The following is a 23146-nucleotide window of genomic DNA, read 5'->3' on the forward strand; positions in this document are numbered from 1 at the left end:
AGCCCATCTTTGAACCTGCATAAGCTGCTCGTCTCGCTTGTGGTGGGGGTCAGTGTCGGCGTGCGGGAGCTGTGTGAGTCCGTCCGCCTGCCTCTCTCTCTGGGACACCGAGGCGAAGCGGAGAGCTCATTCCAGCACACGGCGCTCCTCTATGGCTCTGTGCAACGGAGACAGCAAGGTCAGTGGCGCCTGCTTTTAGCCCGCAGCACTCGGCGTTCGCACTCCAGTCGTCGGCTCGCCTGCCGAGAACAACCACGGCCTGCCTTGTGTGCACCTCAATGGAAGAGAGAGGGGGGGAAAGTTCGGAGAGCATGGCCGGTTGTGTGGCACTTGAGCCCGAGGAGGTCCGGCGTGTGTTTGTGTGTGTGCGTGAACGCGCCTGTGTATGAGTGTGTGTGTGTGTGCCTGTTGCAACGAACATGCTACTCAGAGCGGCTAACTAGCCAAGTCGCACATCCGCAGAAATGTTTAGCGTGTAAAACATTTCGAATAAGCCCGTTCTTGAACGAGACCCCCCCACCTAGGCATGACCACCACAGCGGGCTCCCCCTGCATCCAAGCACCGCATGGGGTTCTAGCCTAGCTCCGCTAACTTAGCCACAGAGCTGATGCTAATTGGCTAAGTCGCTAAAGATGATGGCAAGCTCCAGTTTACGGCACCACCGAAGCTACCATGATAACGTATGCAACCTGCTAGCCAGTTTTAGCCGGCCGGGTTGAATTCTCTGTGATGATCACAGCAAAGCCAGTGTCCTTTGCGGGGTGGTGTCTCCGGTTTATCTTTCCAAAAATGACATTTGTGATAAGTGGGTGATATCACGGTGCTAAGTGACAGCGTTACTAACGTGTAGCCCCTGTCAGGCTAGCACCGGCGCTAACTCAGGGCTCTGCTCAGCGCTAACTTTTATCGGGTGTCGTACATTTGCGGAAAACGTCCTCTTTAACCCTACAATCTGTCTATTGCGTGGTTGACGGTGAGACTGTGGCGTTGCGTTTAAAAACCAAGGTGATTTTTTTTTCCCCTTTAGCATGTTTAGCTAATGTTTTTCACGTGAAGCCGGAAGTGTTTTTACAAACCACGTGGGCTCGTGTTTCTCGTCTTGAGTTACGAGTTTTGTTGTCGCCCCCGTTTCTGAAATATGGCCCCAGTGGTCCGGCTGTTTTTCGGCCTTACTGCTTTAAATAAAGCTCCATATTTTCGAGGGGCTGAAGTTTGGGTGCCAGTAAAAAAAAAAAAAAAACACACAGCCTATGATCTTTTCTTTCATTCTCATGACTATTGACGTTGCAGTTTCTCACTGATGGCATCACAAGTACGTATGGACACACAGGGAATTATGAAGGACACAATAAAAATAGCCACCTTTCATAAAAAGCATGTTTAGAGTTATTGAACGTGTTTTTCTTTGCTGCGTAAGTACATGTATCTTGCTCATATATTTGATGTCTTACAGTGTAGAAAGTTGTAAAGATGATATAAAAAAAGATATGCATGAGAAGGTCCAAACTTTTGACTGCTAGTGTATATACATTGAATGAGGCTACCCAACTTTCTTGGTAACCTTTGACTAACTGCTTTCATGTGATGCTGCTGAGTGGATCCATCACGTTCTGTCTCAGTGGAATTGACGAGTGTTTGGAGCTCACATGACCCTAATTACGTTAACGCTCATCGAGTCACATTTTGCACGGGAAGATGTCATCTTGGGCCACACGAGACCAGACCTCTGAAGACTGTCGTGGAAAAAATGAGACTTTAAGCAGTGATGCTCAGTCGTCACATTTTGACACAGTTGTTTGTCTTGATGCGTTTTTTAATTGTTTTTTTTTCCGATGTTAATGAAATGCCAAGATAAGCGAGTCATTGCATTCAGAGCGGTATCTAGATGATGTTTTTGATATTATTGATACTGATTCTCGCTCTGATTCTGATTCAGCTGGGCAGCTGTCGACTCGAGGTTGCTAAAAGTCACATTCCGGATATCTGCGCTGCAACTGTGACGCACACAAAGAATTGTGTGCGTGTGTGTGTTGCAGTAATGTGTGTAATGTAGAGGAGCTGACGGCGCTCCGGCACCGGTCGGGTCCGGTGCAGTATTCCTCTGTGCCGAACCAGCGTCCTGGTGCGAGTTCAGTGCACCCTGACAACCTGACTGACATCAGCCGGTGTGATCCCACAACCTACAGTTATCAAACTATTGGGCACTAATTGGAACTGTGCTGTCCTCCCCATCCCCCGCCCTGAGACTCATTTAGACTGTAGGTTGCTGCAGTCGGAATGCAGCAAGCTACTAAAAAGGTTCCTGGTGTTGTGGAGGATGTTGAGGGGGCTGTGCTGGAAGAGGAACAACAACCCTCCTTTATTTGCAGTTAACCAGGCAAATATTGGCTGTGTCACTGTTGCCTCAGTTAGCGAAACACCCCGACAGCTTGATCTGATTTAAAAAAAAATATTTTTTTTGGCGTCCGCAGCTGGAGATCAGCAGCGCAGAGCAGAACGGGTCATGCGAGGGGGCGGTGGCCATCCTGGACGCCGGCGCCCAGTACGGCAAGGTGATCGACCGGCGCGTGCGTGAGCTGTGCGTGCGCTCGGAGATCCTCCCCCTGGAGACGCCGGCCTTCGCCATCAGAGAGCAGGGCTACAGGTGAGCCGGCGCGCCTGACTTGTACTTTCCTGATGGCAACAAAGAGTGGAGGGAGTGTTTTTCACCTCTTTCTCTCTCTTCCCTCAGGGCGATCATCATCTCTGGAGGTCCGGCCTCTGTCTACGCAGAAGATGCGCCCTGGTTCGACCCAGCCATCTTCACCATGGGGAAGCCTGTGCTTGGGATCTGTTATGGGATGCAGGTGTGTGTGTGTGTGTGTGTGTGTGTGTGTGTGTGTGTGTGTGTGTGTGTGTGTGTGTGTGTGTGTGTGTGTGTGTGTGTGTGTGTGTGTGTGTGTGTGTGTGTGTGTGTGTGTGCTCAGATCTTCTGCATGTTGACAGATCAGTTGAGAGCCTCATTGACTTTCCCCTCAGTCTGGAACCATCGTCGCCCCCTGCTGTCTGCCCTCTTAACGCCGCTGCCTTCCTCCTCTGATATTGTTGCAGATGATGAACAAAGTGTTTGGCGGCAGCGTGCACAAGAAGAGCGTGAGGGAAGACGGCGTCTTCAACGTGGGCCTGGACAACACGTGCTCCCTCTTCAGGTGGGTTGCGCCGTCGTCCTGATGCACGGCCGTTGTGTCACTCTTATCGCTGACGGCGTCGGCGTCAGATGTCCTGAAAGGTTGCTGTGTTGCCGGTGAACTACACACAGTTTCCTGAACCTGAGTTCACTGTATTTATGAGATCAGATATGATTCATTGTTTGTCCCGAAAGGTGACAGAAATTCCTCTTTTGACAGGGCCCACAAACACATTGGTGCAATTCTCAATGTCAAGACACATTGACATTCAGAACAAATGGAAAAAAAAACACACATGGCCTTGGTAATGGGCCTTGGTGATGGACCAGCGATGACTTTAGAAGTTCTTTCCTTGTCCGCCTCGTTCAGCAGGCAAACATCATTGACATTCCAGAACGTGTCGGATGTTTCCTTGGGGCTCGATCCACAGCGGCGGCCTCCCAAAAACAAGAGTGTCATTCCGCTCAGCCTCTTCTAATGACCACTGACATGTTTCCTTTCAGAGGCCTTCAGAAGGAGGAGCTGGTGCTGCTGACGCACGGAGACAGCGTGGACAAAGTGGCCGACGGCTTCAAAGTGGTGGCCCAGTCGGGGAACATCATCGCTGGTGAGCAACACACACACACACACACACACACACACACACACACACACACACACACACACAGACTGATGGATGATGTCATCGTTAGGTTTCCATAGGAAGTGGTTCTTAGTGATTCAGTGTAGTCCAGGGAAGAGTAGGCGTGGAAAAGTCCCGTCCTCACCCAGGATGAGATCCCCGTGGGTGACACGAAGTCCCACTTTGACATCTTAGCATCAGAAAGAGGAGCTGAAGATGTAGTGTGTTTAAATGTAGCCATGGTTTCATAGACCTCACTGTCAGGCCAGCGGGGGGCGCAGTGTCACCTCATCATCTGAGACTGAAAAACTGCAGAAAGCCGATGAAGGCGCAAGACGCTTCTGTTGATGTTTTATTTTGTTTCCTCCTCGGCCACCAGGGATCGCTAATGAGCAGAAGAAGCTGTACGGGACCCAGTTCCACCCAGAGGTGGACCTGACGGAGCGAGGCATGGAGATGCTGCGGACCTTCCTGTTCGAGATCGCCGGGTGCACCAGCAACTTCACCGTGCAGAACCGCCAGCAGACCTGCATCAGCGAGATCCGGGAAAAAGTCGGCAAGTCCAAAGTGCTGGTGAGAGCAGGTTTTTAATCATTGGAATGTACTTTAATGGGGGAGGGCGGAAACGGCACATTTTCAGAAGACGAGGCGTCTGAGAGGTTAATGCAACCAGAGCCTTCCGAGCGTGAAAGTGTCGGCAAGTCGATCCAATTAAACTCTCAAAATGAATTTTTTTTTTTTTTTTATCTGAAATGAGGGAGCGGAGTCTCGGGCGGCTTCAAACTGGGTTCGGCCTCCGGAGAGCCACACGGAGATAAAGGGCAAAGTCGTGCAGAAACACAAACACAGAGAGAGAGAGAGAGAGAGAGAGAGAGAGAGAGAGAGAGAGAGAGAGAGAGAGAGAGAGAGAGAGAGAGAGAGAGAGAGAGAGAGAGAGAGAGAGAGAGAGAGAGAGAGAGAGGAGAGAGAGAGAGAGAGAGAGAGAGAGAGAGAGAGAGAGAGAGAGAGAGAGAGAGAGAGAGAGAGAGAGAGAGAGAGAGAGACTCTTCTTTGTCCTCGGCAGCTTTTCTTTGTTTTTCCGCCAGCAGGTGTTGATAAAATGTCAACGGCTGCAGTTGTGGCCGGTTCTTTTCTTTAACCGGGTTAGAACTTCAGCGACGACCTCTTTCTTTTTCCCACCGTCGTCTTGGTGAGACGTAGTAGCTCCCACATTATGTGGCCCCATAGGGCATGTAGCACTTCAACACCGTGACCCTGTAACTCCCCATGGTGCATCAGGGAGCATCAGCCAATCAGAAGGAGCTGAGACACAGCAGCAACGTATGACACTGCGACGTCACGCTGGGAATCTAAAATGATTTTCTGCCGATTTATAGTTTGTTTTTTGAAAGAGTGAAACACCATGACTGAAAAATCTACCATAGAAAGATTGGTTATGAACCGCGTTTCAGGTCAAAGGTCGTCGTGTCAGCTGCTTTCGAGGATTTTTTTTTTGTATTCCGGTGTAATGGGAACAAAAATCTTGGCCTTTGGCTGCAGTACCTCGACTGGCCACTGGAAAAGAACCTGGTATCCAGTGTTTTTAATACGTTGTTGTAGTACTGGAGGTTGGTCTTGGTCTCCAGACCACTTTTTAAGGGTCTCGGACTCGGAAGCTTTTTTACTGGGTCTGGTCTCGGTCTCGGACTGGTTGGGCTCGGGATTTTTGATCCAGACCAGTGGAGACTCAGCCAACACTGTAATGACACCAGAAAAGAATCCAGCTGCTGCTGTTTTGCACTTTGTGACACCCAGAGGGACCCCCTGCCCCCTTACTCCAAGTTCATTTATTTTTTAAAGTTATGAAGCAAAGTTGTTTTTTTGAAAATGGTTCAAAATATTTGGCAAAGCAGCAAAAAAATTAAAAGACACCTCGCCGAAAAGAGATTTTGCTGTTCGATTTAGAAGCAAACATGAATTTAAAAAAAGATCCCGGTCATTTTTTTTCTGTTTTGTTATTTTTCCTTGATATATAAAGTCTCGGTCTCAATCTCGACACTCTCTAGTCTTGATAAGGTCTTGGTCTCGGTTGGTGCCGTCTTGACCACAACACTGCGTCCTTGCTTCTCCCCTCCCCCCCTCCAGGTGCTGCTGAGTGGTGGCGTGGACTCCACGGTGTGCACGGCGCTCCTCAACAAAGCGCTGAACCAGGAGCAGGTGATCGCCGTGCACATCGACAACGGCTTCATGAGGAAGCGGGAGAGTCAGAGCGTGGAGGAGGCGCTGACCAAGCTGGGCATCAAACTCAAAGGTGCCGCCGCCGCCATGCCCACACACACATCCACACACTTCATCACCTCTGAAACGTACAAAAAAAGGGAGAGTTAGGGCCAGAAAAAAAATTTACAATAAGGAGAGTTTCCATTTTGAGGTTTAAGTTGAAATTTTGTGAATAAAGTTGAAGTAAACAGGAAACTTTTACTCTGACGGGAAATGGGATATTTATTTTTTACTTTATTCTTGAAATTTCGACTATATACCCCTCTTCCGTAGAAACGTCTTTGAGGTCGACTAGTGGAGCTACTGCCATAGAGTTTTTATATTTTGGTATTTTTTAGGCATATGTGCACATTTAACGAATACTTGCAAATCTATATATATATTTTATTTATATATACTCTGTAGACTTGTATATAGATCCTTATGTGCACATTGATGACCCTTACTTTTTACTTATTCTGTAGTTTTTGTTTTAGTTTTTTTGTTTTAACCTAAGAAGTAGAATAGTACACACCTGGCCAATAAAGCTGATTCTGATTCTGATTCCGATTCTGATTGTGATTGTGATTCTTTGCCTCAAACTCTTCTTCTCTTCCTCCTGCCTTCGCAGTGGTGAACGCAGCTCACACGTTCTACAACGGCACGACGACCCTCCCCATCTCCGATGAGGACCGGACGCCACGCAAGCGCATCAGCAAGACGCTCAACATGACCACCAACCCGGAGGAGAAGAGGAAGATCATCGGCGACACTTTTGTCAAAGTCAGTCCGGAATCATTCTGTCGTTTTTTGCCCCCCCCCCCCCTTTTTTTTTTTTTCTTGAACTCCGTCTTGAATCAAGTATGTTTTTTTTTTTTCCTCCCAGGTGGCCAACGAGGTGATCGGGGAGATGAACCTGAAGCCCGAGGAGGTGTTCCTGGCCCAGGGCACCCTGCGGCCCGACCTCATCGAGAGCGCCTCCCACCTGGCCAGCGGCAAGGCCGAGGTCATCAAGACGCACCACAACGACACCGAGCTCATCCGCAAACTCCGGGACGAGGTCAGCGGTCGAGCCCAGTGGTTCTGAAGAAAACTCGTCTCACTCTTTAAACACTGATATCATAATCTGGAGCAGAAGACTCCATGGTTAAACTCTCTGAGCATCACTAGCTGCATTTCCATGACTAAAATAAAAGCAATATTTCTAAAAATTTCAACAAAGTACAATTGCGATTTCAAAAACCACCTCGTGAGAGCATCGAAACCTTTTAGCCATATTTGAGAGGTCTTTCCAAGTTTAGGAGTTTCCATCTCCAGTTTTTTATTGCCATATTTAGGTTTTTGCGCAATTCTAGGGGTGATGGAAATGCAGCTGATGATGAATGCCTTCAATTCTGGTTGCAACCGCTGAGATGATCCATCTTTTCACGCTTAACTTGAGTTCCTGTTCTTTGTGCAGGGAAAAGTAATCGAGCCGCTGAAAGATTTCCACAAAGATGAGGTGCGAGCGCTGGGGAGGGAGCTGGGCCTGCCGGAGGAGATCGTCTGCCGACACCCTTTCCCAGGCAAGTGGCCTAACGAGTCTGAACACCTCACGACGGGATCCTAAATCCTCCCATCCGGCCCGAAGCTCCGTCTTCAATCCCTCCTCTTCCTCCAGGTCCCGGCCTGTCCATCCGGGTGATCTGTGCCGAGGAGGCTTTCATCTGTAAGGACTTTGCCGAAACCAACAACATGCTGAAAATCGTCACAGACTTCTCAGCCAGCGTCAAAAAGGTGGGAGCCTGGACGCTAAACTTCCTGACTGGGGGGAGGGGGGCTTTAAACCCAGCTGTTATGTTGTCATTTCATGACCCGTCTCCCCACCCTGCAGCCCCACGCCCTGCTGCAGAGAGTCAAGTCGTGCATATCGGACGAGGAGGAGGAGAAGCTCATGCAGATCACCAGCCTTCATTCACTCAATGCCTTCCTGCTGCCCATCAAGACAGTCGGCGTCCAGGTAACCCTCACTGGCACCGGGCTGCACCGTCACCCACCTGGTGGTCGTGTTTGGTATTGCAGCAAAGCCTCACCATCGCCTGCTTACGCAACCCAGTCGGGTTTGGACACTGTCGCAGTAGGTTGTTCTGTAGGTTACGGATGAGAAGTGATTTGAATTGATGAGTCCTAGTGAGTCACAGCGAGTCCCAGCGAATCCCAGTGGGTCCTAGCAAGTCCCAGCGGTTCCCATCGAATCCCAGTTGTTCCCAGTGAGTCCCACTGGGTCCCAGTGGGCTGCCTGGTGGAGTGATGAAAAGCCCGGCGGCCAGTAAGACGTGTCAACACGCAGTCTAAACAGCTGGAGGGGAGGGCGGACGGACGTCCAGAGGCACCAGCAGCTCCACTTTCAGCTGTTTGTCTCGCAGCGGCTTCGCCACCAGTGGTTTTTAGTGGTAGACCACAGGCCACGCCCCCTCACTGTGCCTCACATTCAAGAGGAGGTGAAGAGGAGGAGGAGGAGGAGGAGGAGGTGTCTGGCTGTCTGTCTGTCCTCCTCCTCCAGGTTTCCTCCCTGACTGGCCTCTCTCTCTCTTGTGACGAGGACAAACACCAGGACGCCTCCGTGCTGGAGCGCTGACTCCACTCGTGTGTCTGGGTGTCTCCAGCCACTTCCTGTTTGGACAGTTTGGGAGTTTTTAAATTTATCCCAAACCTCAGGGCAGTGGCCAGACGAGAGGCAAACACCCAGGAGGAGGCGGGGAGGAGGGATCAGAGTGAGACTGGCTCCCCCTAGTGGAACAAACACCCTCTACACCCTCAGTGTAGCAGTCTGAGACCAGTTTGGGGTTAAAAGACTGGAAAAACTTTGACTTTCCAGACATCAGGGAAACACACAAGCTCCCTCTCTTCTCGCTGTGTTGGAACAATGGTATATTATTATTATTATTATTACCACGATGATAACAAACCTACTTCCTGTGTGTGTGTGTCAGGGCGACTGCCGGTCCTACAGCTACGTGTGCGGTGTGACGAGTAAAGAGTCTCCACACTGGGAGTCTCTCATGTTCCTGGCCAGGCTCATCCCCCGCATGTGCCACAACATCAACAGGTACGACGCACAATCGCCTCAGTGATGCACGCACAACACGCGCTGGCCCTCCTCTCTGTCGCACACTCACTACTCCTCTACTCCTCTCCCTCCTCCCTCCTCCAGAGTCGTGTATGTGTTTGGTTCTCCGGTGAAGGAGCCTCCGACCGACATCACCCCGACTTTCCTGACCACAGGCGTTCTGAGCACGCTCAGACAGGCCGACTTTGTGGCCCACTCTATCCTCAGAGAGTCTGGTGAGTGTGTGTGTCTGTGTGCGTGTGTTACAAGGTTGCGTAACCAGAGGGGTGTCATCGTTTGCATATTTCCAGCCAGGCGGCAAATTCCTCTGTTTCCCTTCAAGTTCAGTGGTGTCGGCGCAGTGTGAACTCCTCCCGAGAGCCTCGGAGGTCAATGCAAAGAGAGTCTCTTATTTTTCCCCCTCATGGACTTTACTGTTATATTGTCTCTTTTTTAAAGGTACAGTGTGCTAAATTCTGCCATCTAGTGGTCAGAGTTTAGACTGCAGCGCTCATTTGCTCGCACTCCCACTCCCAAGTTTGCCAGTGAACTACAGTAGCCTGCTCACGCAAACCTGGGTACTACGTCCACCTCCTTCTTCAGTGGTTTGTTTGAGGACGCCAGAATTCACCCTAAATACAAAACTCGTTGCCAGGCGGCTGCATTGTCCACGCCATGCTTCCTTAGAAATATGTGGTTCAAGAAGGCAGCTCAATGGGAGCAAGAGCCTTGGTCTATGTATATTCTTAAGTATATATGAGAACTATTTACGGGCAATATGTTCAGTTTTAACCAATGTAAAAATCATAAATCAGGCCAAATTGTACTCACTGGACCTTTAAGTCTATAATTAATCAAGTTAAGAATCAGGCATGAATGAACTGAACTGTTGAAACGCTTGGAAGCTCAATGTAGGCGGAGGTGACACCTAGTGGTGAAGCTGCAGATTGCAGCCTAAACAATAGTACATGTTTGCAGACCTACTGCTCTAGTCCCACATTTCTGGACCCCTTGTTTGTTGCAGGGTTGTTTTGTTTTTTTGCAGTTTTTTCCCCCGCAACAGTGCCACCTGTTGGATGCCTTTAAAAATGCAACTACATCAGCGTCCCACTCAAATAAGACTTTTCGTCAACCAAGTCACACTTTGTCTTGAGATGGCACTGTTGCGAAAAGCAAAAGTGAACGTGAAAGTGCAGTTTCCGGGTCCGCATGCACGGCTGTAGGGTGCCACATAGTGACCAATGTGTGGAACTGCAGTGTTTTTCCCCGCTGACTTGATCTCCTTGGATTCCAGGCTACTGCGGTAAGATCAGCCAGATGCCCGTCATCCTGACCCCCCTGCACTTTGACCGGGACCCGCTGCAGAAGCAGCCGTCCTGCCGGCGCTCCGTGGTCGTCCGCACCTTCATCACCAGCGACTTCATGACGGGGATCCCCGCCACGCCGGGACACCACATCCCGGAGGAGGTGCGTCCTGCTCGCCGCCGCCGCCACTGCCACCACTAACCCGCAATTCACATCAAAAGCGTCCGTGGCCACTAAAGTTCAGTGTGCAGGTTCACGTTTGGCGTGCGATGGTGCGGAGGGGTTGGTGCAGGGGTGCAGACGCTGTTGGTGTGAATCAGCCTCATCGGGGACGTGGTTTCTCCTCGGGCTGCTGCTGCTGCTGCTGCTGCTGCTGCTGCTGCTGCTGCTGCTGCTGCTGCTACTGCTAACGGCTGTGTGTGTCCTCCGCCCTCCAGGTGGTGCTGAAGATGGTGAACGAGGTGAAGAAGATTCCGGGAATCTCCCGGGTGATGTACGACCTGACGTCCAAGCCGCCCGGCACCACAGAGTGGGAGTGACGGGCGTCGAGGTCGGAGGACGATGCACGGACACGCTCAGCAAATCTCAGACAGGCCTGGCCAACTCCTCCTCCTCCTCCTCCTCCTCTCCACCTTTCCCTCCCTCCCTCTCTCCTCTCCTCTCCCTCCTCCTCCTCTCTACAACATTCCCACGGAAGGCAGTGTACTGTGACAGGCGCACTCAGCGGCGCCCCCTCTCTGCTCTCCCAGCCTCTCCTCTGCTTTTAATATCCCCCTCCCCCGCCCCCCTGGCACTAGGGTTTGATTATTGTAGGTCACTGATAATATATTGTCTTAATTTTGTGTTTTTTCAATCCGTGTACAACAGTGTTTTTTTTTCTTCGTTTTTCTCCTCTGCATTGAGTTGAAAAGACAAAACGGCCGGCGGCCACTAGGGGGCTCCTTGCTCGGTGCCGCGCTGATCTCGACGAGTCGAGGGAAGGAATGAAAGAATCATGAGGAGAGTCGCATACTTTGCTGTTTGCCTTCTATTTTTAAGGTTATTATTATTGTTATTATTTTCTCGGTCTTAACTGTTGCAGGTCAATTATTGTTCCCTCTTCATCCTCACCGTCGGCCTGCGAAACAAAACAACGTGCAGAAACGACTCTTATTGCCAATTTATTTTATTTTTTTTTGGATCATGATTTTCTCGTTTTGCCAAAAGTAGTTGGCGCTGCAGCGGCGCCTCTTCCTGTTTGTGTGCACGTGTCGACCTCCCGGGCGTCTCCACCGTTCCTCCTCACGCTGCTGCAGAGCCGCCCGCGCGCGCTTCTTCTTCACTGAGAGAATGGAAAACGCAGCGAGCGGAACGTTGAGTAATAACGAAGCCGTAACGTAACGTTAGAGTTTACGACCCCGGTGGTGTAGCTGGCCGCCGTCACGCCTGCACACCTGGGCTGCTCCTCCTCTTCTGTTGCCCATTGTGTCTCGCTGGGGTTGTCTTTTCTTTCATTCATTCATTCATTCATTCATTCATTCTTTCTTTTTTTTTTAAACTTTTGGGGTCGTAACATTTGGGGGGGGGAAAAGCTCCATCGCTCTGTTTTCATCCGACGCACGTCTCAGTTAAGCTGTCGCTGCTCTAAATCCACTCCAGCACGTCTGCCATCATCGTAATTGCATTGACGGCGGCGCTCAGGTTGCGATCGCTTTGCCTGACACACACACACACACACACACGCATACCAACACGGAACTCCTGCAGCCTCCACTTTTGATCTCTGTGCCTCATCAGTTGTTAAACTACAGAAACATACAAACTGCCGTCAGTCTTTCTGCTTTCTTTCTTTCTTTTTGTTTTATTTCCGTCACGTCCGTCTCCGTGGAAACGGCCGGCGTCCTGGCAGCAGCAGACTCACCGTTCGGCTCAACTGTCCAGTGGGGAAGAAAACAACCTAAGTTATGCAAGTTATCTGATTCAGTCTGATGGATTTGTTGTTTGTTTGTGTTTTTTTTTTTCTATTTCCGTTCCTCGTCTGTTCAATGCTCATCCTCCTTAGTAATGTGCCTCGAACCAAGCCACTGCATGCAGTTTCATCTATGATAACATTTGTACAATGGAAAACTGAGCTTTAATAAAGATCTCCGTGTTGAAGCCTCCCGACTTTCGTCACTCACATGTGGAATCTCCAGCAGTAAATGCAGCAAATGATTTATTTATTTTTTTTTTTTTTACATTTTTTCCTGAATCTTCATTTAAATTTATTTTGAATTGATTTTTGAATACAATAATATAATTATAGTATATCTTTATATTATATATATATATATATATTGTCTTATGGTTACTTTTATGGTTAATAAGGCATTAATTAACTAAAGAGCCAACAGCAATCAGTGACTTGTTTCCCAAACCCTTAAATACATTTATTTTACTTTTGAGAATACCAATAAAAAAATGTGTATAAAGGGGCGGGGCCTTCAAAGAAACTTAGAGGCGATTGGATGAACTCTCTGTCATTGGGTACATTTGGACTCCAGTGGATTTGGTTAACAAACAGTGGCTGTAGCTTTGCTCCTCTCTTCTCTAATCACCCTGATTGGTCTGGTCACATCGCAGCCGGCTGGCTGAAAATAAATCCGATTTTTAGTTCGGATCATGTGAGTTTACACTCAAAATGTCGCTGTGAGGTTGGGAAGCACGACGGCGAAACAGCGGAAAAGTCTTGACATGGGAAATTATTACCAGTGTTTCTGAAGAGGTTTTTCTGCAATAATCCCCAAAAGATCCTCGGCTCTAATTCCTTCATTTTAGTGAATCGTTTTATGTTTATTTGATTTTCATAATCAGGTTCTCTGCGCCGGTCACAAGTCTGTTGGCTTGTAGCAGTGTTTTTGTTCTGTCTGCACGCGTGTGTGTGTGTGTATGTGTGTGTGTGTGTGTGTGTTTGTGTGTGCAGGGCAGACAGGGATCAGGTGTGTTACTCTCCCTGCTGACTTCCACACGGCAGCAGCTCCTCCTGGGACGACTACGTGCGGTGAAGGTTGTGTTTTCCAGTTTGACAAGTTGCCACATGCAGCTTCCAATTAAGTTGTGGCCTGTGGCACTCTGTGCACACTTTCTCTTATTACGTATGTACTGCATGTAAATATAATTTTTTTTCACAGGACAAAGGGAGAGACTTTTTTTTTCTCCGGTTCGCCTGAAAACAATCAAAGTGTGAAATGGCAAAGCTTGAAGTTGAAAGTTGCTTCTGTGATTGTACATCATAATCCACATACAGCGGCCGTTCTGAGAGCTTTATAAAATAATATATATATATATATATATAAAAACATGCCTACTATTGAGGAAAGTGACGATACAAATGCGAAAGCAAAAGGTGTCGTTGACAGGTCACTATTTGAAGTTCTTCAGAAAAGAAGCCGAGCGGAAAACTCTGAGTCTATAGCTGGTTTAGATGTGACTAAATAGATTTAGTCTTGTAAGCATTGACGTAAAAAACTTTAATACATTTTTGAATAAAAACAAACAGTGGTTCAAACTTTAGAGCTCAGTTTACTTTACTCTCCATGGCTGATTTTCTCAGCATCCCAGGAGAACTTTCCCGATCCGATCAGGACCTCCCAGAAAATGTTTCCCGCCACCTGCAGCCTGGCGGCGGCTCCCTGGAGAAGCAGCCAATCCGCACTCACTGCCTGTCTACCTGCCTGCCTGCCTGCCTGCCTGCCTGCTGCAGAGTTCACCAGCAGACCACGACTCCTCCCGGACGACAGGATGGGATCCCGACGCTTCCTGCTGGGCTTGTGTCTCCTCTCTCACGCCTGCTGCTGTGCCTCGGCGGCCACCTGCAAGCTGAAGGCCAAGTTCAACCTGAGCGGCTACAAGGACGTGGAGAAGAAGAAGGTGGTGATCGGCGGAATGTTCCCCGTCCACAAGAGCATCGTCTCCAGCGACGGCAACACCTCCCGGCTGCCCGTCTCCTCCGACTGCCAGGGGTGAGTGGAATGGTTGGGAAGGTCCAAATCCTGTGCGCTGACGCTCCGGAAATTAGAAGAGTCCACCGTTCGCTTCTTCTGCTTCTGCTCGCTCCTCCAAGTGTGTGCTCAAACTCACAGTTCAGGTGTGAGTGTGTGTGTGAGACTGCCTTGTTTTCTTCACTTTTCCAAACATGTGAAAGGGTCCAAGAAAAGTGAGTTGAGCCAGAGGATGTAAACACAGGGTTAAATGAGCTGTTTCCTGTTTGAGCTGTTTTGAGATTTTTTTTCTTAATTATTCATTAAATAGCAACACCGCCAGAGCCCAGGTTCAAACAGAAAATAAATAAATAAATAGACATTTTAACTTCCTGTAGCAAAGCATCAATTTTTGTGAGTTTTTGATATTTAAATATTTAAAGCTATTTCTGCAAACTCTGAAATTATATTATATCTTTTTTCATATCTTTTTTTTAAATAAAAGAAATGGAGACAGTTGTGTGGGACCTCTGGGGGCCAATTAGCTTTGGTTTAACATCCAGTTCTGGAAACAGGCTGAGACGGTGGAGAGAAACAATAACTGTAGGCTGTCAGCTGTCCCCCCTTGTGGCTAATTTAGGTAATAACATCAGAGAGACCAGATCAAGTCCCTGCCCCCCACAAGTGGGAAAGTTGCCTTTGGCTTCGGCCTTGAAGAAGATTTGTTTTCTTTTTAAGTCATTTGTATCACTATCTCAATCTTCCCGACCGGGAAAAGGTGGCTTGCCCTCTCCAGGTCAGTGGAGAGACCCTGCCTCAGGTGGAGAATTTCAACTCGGGGTCTTGTTCATGAGATGGAACGCGAGATCCACAGATGGATCGGTGTGTGGCATCTGCAGTGATGCGGTTGCTGTACCGATCTGTCATGGTGAAGAAAGAGCTAAGCTGAAAGGTGAAGCTCTCGAATTACCGGTCGATCTACGTTTCTATCCTCACCTGTGGTCCTGAGCTTTAGGTAATGATCGAAAGAACGTGACTGCGGACACAAGCGGCCGAAATGAGCTTCCTCCGTAGGGTGGCTGGGCGTACTCTTAGGGACAGGGCGAGGAGCTGGGTCACCCGGGAGGAGCTTGGAGTAGAGCCGCTGCTCCTCTGCATCGAGAGGGCCCAGCTGAGGTGGCTCGGGCATCTGTTTCAGATGCTTCCTGGACGCCTCCTTGGAGAGGTGTTCCGGGCATGTCCCACTTGAAGAAGACCCAGGACTCGCTGGAGGGACTACGTCTCTCAGCTGGCCTGGGAACGCATTGGTGTCCTGCCGGATGAGCTGGAGGAGGTGACTGGGGCCAGGGAAGTCTGGGAGTCTCTACTGAGACTGTTGCCCCCATGAACTGACTCCGGATAAGGCGGCAGAAGATGGATGGATGGATGGATGGATGGATAGATATCTTAATCTTTGCACGTTCCTTTCCTTTTCCTTTCCTTCCTTTCACGACAAAAAACAGCTTCAACTTTCGCACCTTCCGCTGGACACAGACGATGCTGTTCGCCATCGACGAGATCAACCGGCGGGACGACCTGCTGCCTGAGACAGATCTGGGCTACGTCATCTACGACTCCTGCTTCACCATCTCCAAGGCAGTGGAGGGCACCCTGACCTACCTGACAGGCCAGGACGAGGCCGTGCCCAATTACCGCTGCGGGGACGGCCCCCCGCTGGCCGCCCTTGTGGGCGCCGGCGGCTCCGACCTGTCCATCGCCACCGCCAGGATACTGGGACTTTACCACTTCCCTCAGGTGAGCTACTCTTCCACCTGTTCGGCCCTGGAGAGCAAGTTCCAGTTCCCCACCTTCCTGAGGACCATCCCCAACGACAAGCACCAGTCGGCCGCCATCGCTCGTCTGGTGCTGCACTTCGGCTGGACCTGGGTTGGAACTATCGCGGCTGACGACGACTACGGCAAGTACGGCATCAAGGACTTCAAGGAGCAGGTGGAGGAGGCCGGCGTTTGCATCGCCTTCTCTGAGACCCTGCCCAAGGTGAGCTGGCTGATTGTTCATACGGCACAGTAACCCATCCTAGATGTTCTCCATGGATCTCGGGTATGCCAGAGCCCATACGAAGCCTCTTTTTCACACAGGAGGCCAAGCATGGATGACTGACTAAGACCGTCAGATTTTTGTTAGCAGAGCCAGCCAGGAGTGAAACAAAAACATATTTTAACTCAAAAGGTTTCAGTATTGATCCTTGTCTCTGGTTTTCAATCCGGTTTTGCCGCTACTAGAGCATCCATGCTAATGACTTTAGCATTAGCTTGTTCTCCTGTTTTGATTTTGGCTATAGTGTCCAAAAATTGATTGAAAACACTTCCTGTTGGAGTTTGACAAGATGGATACGTGTGATTCCAGAACCCTCAGACTTGGTCCTTCTGCTGCGGATCTTTCAGGTCAGCTCCCCAGAGGACATCCAGCGCATCGTCCAGATGGTGGTGGAGACCACAGCCAAGATCATCGTGGTCTTCTCCTCAGACGTGGACCTGAGTCCTCTGGTCACCGAGTTGCTGCGGCACAACGTGACCAACCACACCTGGATTGCCACCGAGGCCTGGGTGACCTCCGCCCTCATGCTGCAGCCGGGGGTCAGTCTGCCAGCCAATCAGAGCGTCGCACCAATCCCCAACAGCTGTTTGACCTTCTGACCGCCTGTCGGTGGATGCAGGTGAGCTCCCTGCTGGCCGGGACTCTCGGCTTTGCGGTGAAGAGGGCGTCCATCCCGGGCCTGCAGCGCTACCTGCTGGATGTGGACCCATACAGCGACTTGCTCACTGAGGAATTCTGGGAAACGGTGTGTGTTATCCCGTTGATTGCAGCTCAACGGACCAGTCGCACAGCTTCAGCTCTACTTCCATGTTTTGTGCCTTGCAGCTTTTCAACTGCACGCTGGACTACGGCAAAGCCCAGAAGTGGAGCAAACAGCGGGCTAAGGATGCCAACGCCACGGCTAACGGGATCCCAGACGGCCTGTGCACAGGCCACGAGTCCCTGGCCAAGGTGGACAACACCTACTCTGACGTCTCCCAGCTGCGGATCACCTACAGGTCGGTTCTCGGCAGACTCAACAACTGCAACTGGGTGATAGTGATGTTTGTGTTTGTGTGTTGTTTCATGCACTTGGCACTTGGAAGTGACATTAGCCCATGATGGCTGTTTGCAACCACCTTTTTGACGTAAAAAAAAAAAGCCGTATTCAAAGACATATTGATCTGTTTAATGATGGTGGGTTGCGGGTGGAGGCGGGTTGTGATATTTGATGCGGTTGTGCGGGGCGGGCCGGATGATTAATTAATGAATGAATGAGATTAATGAGCGTGAGCTCCCCCTCCTGGCAGCGTGTACAAGGCGGTGTACGCCGTGGCCCACGCCCTGCACAACCTGGAGCACTGCGAGGAGGGACGCGGCCCCTTCAACGGCAAAGAAGACTGCGCCAACATCAGCAGCTTCGAGCCGTGGCAGGTGAGCAGAAGTTAGAGAGGGGTTGTTTTCTTTCCACACGCATTTTAACTTCTTCTTCTCTGAAAATGACCCTCTTGCCTCTCCCCCAGCTGATGTACTACCTGAAGAACGTGCGCTTCGACGTGCTGCACACAGGCGAGCAGATCTACTTTGACGACGGCGACGTGGAGGGCTTCTATGACATCATCAACTGGCAGTTTGACGGCGATGGTCAGATCTCCTACGTGGCTGTCGGCCGCTACAACGGCTCGCAGGAGCCCGAGGAGCGGCTGGTCGTCTTCAACGACTCCATCTTGTGGAACAACGAAGAACTGCAGGTCATTGCAAAAAAAAAAAGAAAAAAAAATAGAATAAAATCATTGCAGGTCTGCAGCTGTTTTTTTCCCCTCCGCCTCCCCCTCTGAGTCACCGAGTTGCAACCTGTGTTACAGCCTCCCCGCTCAGTGTGCAGCGAGAACTGCCAGCCGGGAACCAGGAAGGGGATCCGGCAGGGAGAGCCGGTCTGCTGCTTCGACTGCATCCCCTGCGCCGACGGAGAGATCAGCAACACCACGAGTCAGTCGAGGCACCGTCTGAATCCTGAATCACCCTGTTTAGGAAGGAGCGTCCCGATTTGTGACTGACTGGCCAGTCGTCCACCCTGGCACGCTAGAGGGAATGTTTCCTCAATTCAGTTCTCGTGTTAATGCGGCAAAAGAGCATAGAGAAAATGTAAAAAAATGACAATATGGAAAAAAGTGTGAGAAAAATCCTTCTTTCAAGGTCATTCAACAAACCATGTTGTTCTGCCCTTAGTGAGAAAAGCCTTTAGCGCCATTCCGTTGTTGTAGCTGCCCAACTGTTTCTTCTTTTGTGGTTTTTGAAGGTAGCTTTTACCTCCTGCTTTTGTTCCAAGTCGAAAGGAAGCTGATGGAGGACCAGTTAAAATGCCTCAGATTGGAATGTTTCAAGATGTTTTGCAGTCATCAGGGACATCTAGGAGAGATTCTTCCAATAGACATCCGTTTCCGGGAAGTTTCTTGAATTTTATTTGACTGATTTTGCGATTAATTCCTCTTCCCTTTTCGGCCAGACGCGCGGGAGTGCATCCTGTGTGGCGAAGACGACTGGTCCAACGAGGTCCACGACACCTGCGTGCCCAAAATCATTGAGTTCCTGGCCTTTGGGGAGCCGCTGGGCATCACCCTCATTGTCATCTCTGTGTTTGGGGCGTTGGTCACCATCGGCGTCGGGGTGGGTGAGAGCTGCTCCGAGTGGAGCTGGACGAGGCTGACTCTACTTTTTAATCATTTTTTGTTTTTGTTTTCGGGAAATCTCCCATGCAGGTGGTGTTTGCGCTGAAGATGGGAACTCCTCTGGTCAAAGCCAACGACGCTGTGCTGAGCTTCTCGCTGCTCTTCTCGCTGGTGGTGACCATCCTCTGCTCCATTGTCTTCCTCGGAGAGCCGCAGGACTGGAGCTGCATGACCAGCCAGGTGGCGCTGGCGCTGGGCTTTGCACTCTGCCTCTCCTCCATCATGAGTGGGTCCAACTTTTGAGTCTGAAGGTCCTTACACACCGGACAATAGGCGAAGTGACGCGAATAAACGATGAAGTTTTTCACCGGCAAATTTTTCCTGTACACACCGCGGAGCACGAGGGGAATATGCATATAAAATTTGCAAAGCAAACAAATGTAAGCAAACAAAAGTATCGTAAATCAATCTCGTGGGACGAGATTTTTTTTTCCAGAATTACGGCTTAAACGCTTCACACCATTCAATGGAAACACATGCAAACTGCACAATGTACAATGCAATTGTACTTTGTCCAAAAACTGCAATGGAAACGCAGCTAGTATCTTTACCAGCCAATCATAGCCCTACTCTAAGCCCCGCCCTCCTCACCTCTCAGGTTTTCTTCCTCTCTGCAGGTAAAGCGCTGGTGCTGATGCTGCGAGCTCGGGCGCTGAAAGCCGCCCGCGATCGCAGCAAAGCGGCCGCCAAAGCTGCCAAGGCTGCGGCCGAGGCGGCGGCCAGCAGCGGCAGCCCCGACATCATCGCCGCCAACACGCACAGCAACAACAACGACGTCGGAGCCTGCGCCGTCCCCGAGGTGGACGCTCTCTCCTTCGTCCACCAGAGGGCGATAGCCGCCGCGGCCACGCTGGTACAGGTGAGTGGATCAGCAGGAGAGTTGATTTAACATTCAAGATTCGAGATCTTTTATTGTCATTATTCAAGTATATTTTATTGCACATGCAATAGAATTATAGCACTCAAAAATGGAAATACAATAGAAATATGGCACACAATATAAGTAAAAAAAATAAAATAAGATATCGAATATGAAATATCTAGAGACCTTTATTTTACACGAAGTTCACAAAGTTCGACCTAACGCTGTTGCAAGATTCACCTTGTCTGTGTGCGTGTGTGTGTGTCTGTGCACAGGCGGTGGCGTGCACGGTGTGGCTCCTCATCTTGCCGCCGCACGCCATCAAGAACACGTCGGCGCAGAACATTAAGATCATCCTGGAGTGCGACGAAGGCTCGGTGGTCTTCATCTGCTGCATCTTCGCCTACGACATCCTGCTGGCGCTGCTGGCCTTCGTCTTCGCCTTCATCGCCCGCCGACTGGAGGACCACTTCAGGTAGGAGAGGGAGGAGAGACGACTCCTGCAGGAAGCTGATCAGAGTCCCAGAGTTCCGGACTCAACTGCTTCTAGTTCTGTTGTAGCGTAGAACTGCAGAACTCGCTAACTAGCTAACGGAGGAGATTTCTGCAGTTCTTCTCTCCGACACTCTGACCTCCTACTTCTCCACCCCTCCCCCAACTCCACCCAGCGAGGGCAAGTGCATGACCTTCGGCATGCTGGTCTTCTTCATCGTGTGGATCTCCTTCGTCCCGGCCTACCTCAGCACGCGGGGCAAGTTCATGGTGGCCGTGCAGATCTTCGCCATCCTGGCCTCCAGCTTCGGTCTGCTCACCTGCGTCTTCCTGCCCAAGTGCTACATCCTGCTGGTCAAACCCGAGCACAACATCGAGGAGATGATGCGGCCGCGAGCCAAGCCGCGGGACGGCACCTCCACCGGCACCTCGGCCTCGCTGGCCACCGCTGGCACCGAGGTCACGGCCACCACCGCCTCCACCGCCATCGATGATTGATGCGTTTGGACCAGGACCTCAGCGGAGGGAGCAGTTTTTATTTATTCACGTCCTGAAAACGTCTCCAGAGCTCCAGAAAACAGCTTTTTGAAGCCCCCTGTTTATGTGTCTGGTTTTGCGTTTGTGATTTGCTTTACTGCTTGAGAACATTGGTAAAGTGAACTTTGCATATCTATGGGATATTTTAAATGAGAGATGAATAAAAAGACAGATAATGACAGCACATTGTGATTTGGAGCAGCTTTGGTTAGTTTTGTTGCTACTTGATGAATAGAAATAAGTTCATATCATCACATCACATTAGGCTCTAGTGGAAAATGAATGTAAATATGAGTAATCATTTCAATTTTCCCTCCTGCTGAGTTCTTTGTACACAATTTCGAAACTGGGATCATATACACAACTTGTGTACACGATGTGCACACCACATCAAAAATTAATAAACCCTTTAATTTGTTTAAGCTTTGAATTCATTTTGAGCTCATTTCTACATTTGTTTGTAGACATTTGTTTAACACATTTTGAACCGTTATAATAATGTGAGAATGTGCATTTGAGATAAAAATTTTGCTTTCTTAGTAAACTTAGTAAACGAGATTCGATGGAATAAACTTTACGTGCGCTCTGATTTTACACTGCAATGCTCAACTGTGGCCGCCAGAGGGAGACGAATCTTATAAAATGGACAACCACAGAGAAACAGGGGAAAAAAAGAAACGCAACCTGACGTTCATCCAGATCCACCAACAGTGGAGGCTTACTAAAGGTCCCGAACACGTTATTATTATTGCTATATCATGGTTGCCTGGATCTGCTGTGTGTGTGTGTGTGTGTGTGTCTTTCTCTCTCGCCAACACGTGGCTTCCTGGGAATCTGCGAGGCCGTGAACTGAGTGCAGCTAAAGCTGTCACCGTGGTCGGCTGTAAACTCTGTGGTGACAGAGCGCGGCAGGAATGCGTTCAGAATTTATTGTCAGCTGACTGGAGGAGGGGATCAGCTTGATCAAGACAAAGTGTGTGTGAGAATATCTCATTAACTCTGTGTGTGTGTGTGTGTGTGTGTGTGCGCGCGCGCGCGCGTGCGCCTGCGTGCTTTAGCGCGTTTGTTTTCTAAGATTTTTCGCCCTTCGTCAGCAGAACACTGCAGTTTTGATGGGAACTGTTGTTCAACTTTGTGAAAACTGTGACACAACTTAACATTTACAAATGCTCACTGTGAATATGTATTATGACTGACCGCTGACGTACTTGTAAGTACACATTAACTCGTCAAACGGACCACAGTTCTACCTCCCAGTCAGCAGGTGTCATCCATGATCTTGTCTGGCTGTGCACTGGCAGACTGAGCCGTCAGACAGGAGCTTGAAGTTGACAACTCGCAGCTGCTAACATTACTTTGCAAACATTACCTCAGCTGTCCAACAAAGCAGCCATAACTTTTCAGCTCCTCAAACCAGCAGCAGCACAGTAGAAGATATGAACCAGTAGCACAGAAGCAAAGACGCCAGAGCAGGCAGAGGCAAACTGCGGCCTAGGAGGGCCATATGCGGCCCGTCAGGCTTTTTAATCTGGAGAGGAAATTAAATAGTAAGTAAGTCATAAGATAACTGCATTTCATCCATTTCCCCCCCCCAGTGTTTTCAGAGTTATTTCATTAAAGAGCTACATACCATTGAGGTTCCAACACACATATTTTGTTGTAACTTTGCCTTTGTTCATTTTCAGTAGACATTTAAGCAACATGTTTTCGACATATCCAATGATATATTTTTTCCTCCTATCAGGTGGGTCACCAAAACACTCCACAGTCCATCTGCTCCATCTGCCCCCATAGTGGCCCACCATTCAAAAAGTTTGCCCACTCATGCACTGGAATCTTTCCTCTGCAGCAGACTAGCTCTGGATACACCGGAGACCGTAGACTTTGCCCAGCGTTACTGCTCTTTCACCAGTATCCCACACAGGACCTCTTGTTTTTTGCCATGAGAGGAATTAACACGTGAGAGCACAGTCAAACTGAATCCTGGCCTGCTGATGTAGCACTTGAGAAGCACTAAAATCAAAAATGTCAGTGATGTTTTTCATCCTGCAGTCAAACGGCTGCGTTTCCCTGAGTTGTTATGTCTGGCAG

The 23146-nt window shown here is 49.6% G+C and overlaps 2 protein-coding genes across 3 annotated transcripts; both read left to right on the forward strand.

The window, feature by feature from the left end:
- Positions 1-12557, forward strand: gmps (guanine monophosphate synthase). Of its 2 annotated transcripts, none has more exons than XM_076049709.1 (16): positions 1-178; positions 2473-2645; positions 2733-2847; positions 3092-3189; positions 3672-3775; positions 4170-4363; positions 5915-6080; positions 6660-6811; positions 6915-7088; positions 7488-7593; positions 7689-7804; positions 7902-8027; positions 9001-9116; positions 9222-9352; positions 10411-10583; positions 10859-12557. In XM_076049709.1, exons 1-16 carry the CDS (start codon positions 152-154, stop codon positions 10958-10960), a joined length of 2073 nt encoding a protein of 690 aa, XP_075905824.1. In that variant the 5' UTR covers positions 1-151; the 3' UTR covers positions 10961-12557. The 2 variants fall into 2 exon arrangements, with proteins under 2 accessions (XP_075905824.1, XP_075905823.1); XM_076049708.1 differs by lacking the exon at positions 1-178 and adding an exon at positions 202-344.
- A 1518-nt stretch (positions 12558-14075) lies between these two features.
- On the forward strand, positions 14076-21420 carry vmn2r1 (vomeronasal 2, receptor 1). Its single transcript, XM_076049823.1, has 13 exons — positions 14076-14401; positions 15862-16396; positions 16804-16995; positions 17076-17201; positions 17282-17454; positions 17746-17869; positions 17959-18186; positions 18301-18424; positions 18942-19102; positions 19195-19390; positions 19782-20023; positions 20302-20501; positions 20695-21420. Exons 1-13 carry the CDS (start codon positions 14181-14183, stop codon positions 21014-21016), a joined length of 2844 nt encoding a protein of 947 aa, XP_075905938.1. The 5' UTR covers positions 14076-14180; the 3' UTR covers positions 21017-21420.
- The last annotated feature ends 1726 nt before the right edge of the window (positions 21421-23146 follow it).

Source organism: Nelusetta ayraudi, unplaced genomic scaffold (genome assembly GCF_046127955.1).
Source record: "Nelusetta ayraudi isolate G7.1 ecotype Tasmania unplaced genomic scaffold, CSIRO-AGI_Nayr_v1 ptg000120l, whole genome shotgun sequence".
Taxonomy (NCBI): domain Eukaryota; kingdom Metazoa; phylum Chordata; class Actinopteri; order Tetraodontiformes; family Monacanthidae; genus Nelusetta; species Nelusetta ayraudi.

Excerpts from the sequence above, each read along its gene's own strand:
- gmps (XM_076049708.1), top strand. The coding sequence starts at position 279 with ATGGAAGAGAGAGGGGGGGAAAGTTCGGAGAGCATGGCCGGTTGTGTG. Across the intron at positions 7,594-7,688 it reads CTGCCGACACCCTTTCCCAG|GTCCCGGCCTGTCCATCCGG; the intron begins GCAAGTGGCCTA and ends CTCTTCCTCCAG. Across the intron at positions 9,117-9,221 it reads ATGTGCCACAACATCAACAG|AGTCGTGTATGTGTTTGGTT; the intron begins GTACGACGCACA and ends TCCCTCCTCCAG.
- vmn2r1 (XM_076049823.1), top strand. The coding sequence starts at position 14,181 with ATGGGATCCCGACGCTTCCTGCTGGGCTTGTGTCTCCTCTCTCACGCC. Across the intron at positions 14,402-15,861 it reads GTCTCCTCCGACTGCCAGGG|CTTCAACTTTCGCACCTTCC; the intron begins GTGAGTGGAATG and ends GACAAAAAACAG. Across the intron at positions 19,391-19,781 it reads CTGCCTCTCCTCCATCATGA|GTAAAGCGCTGGTGCTGATG; the intron begins GTGGGTCCAACT and ends TCCTCTCTGCAG.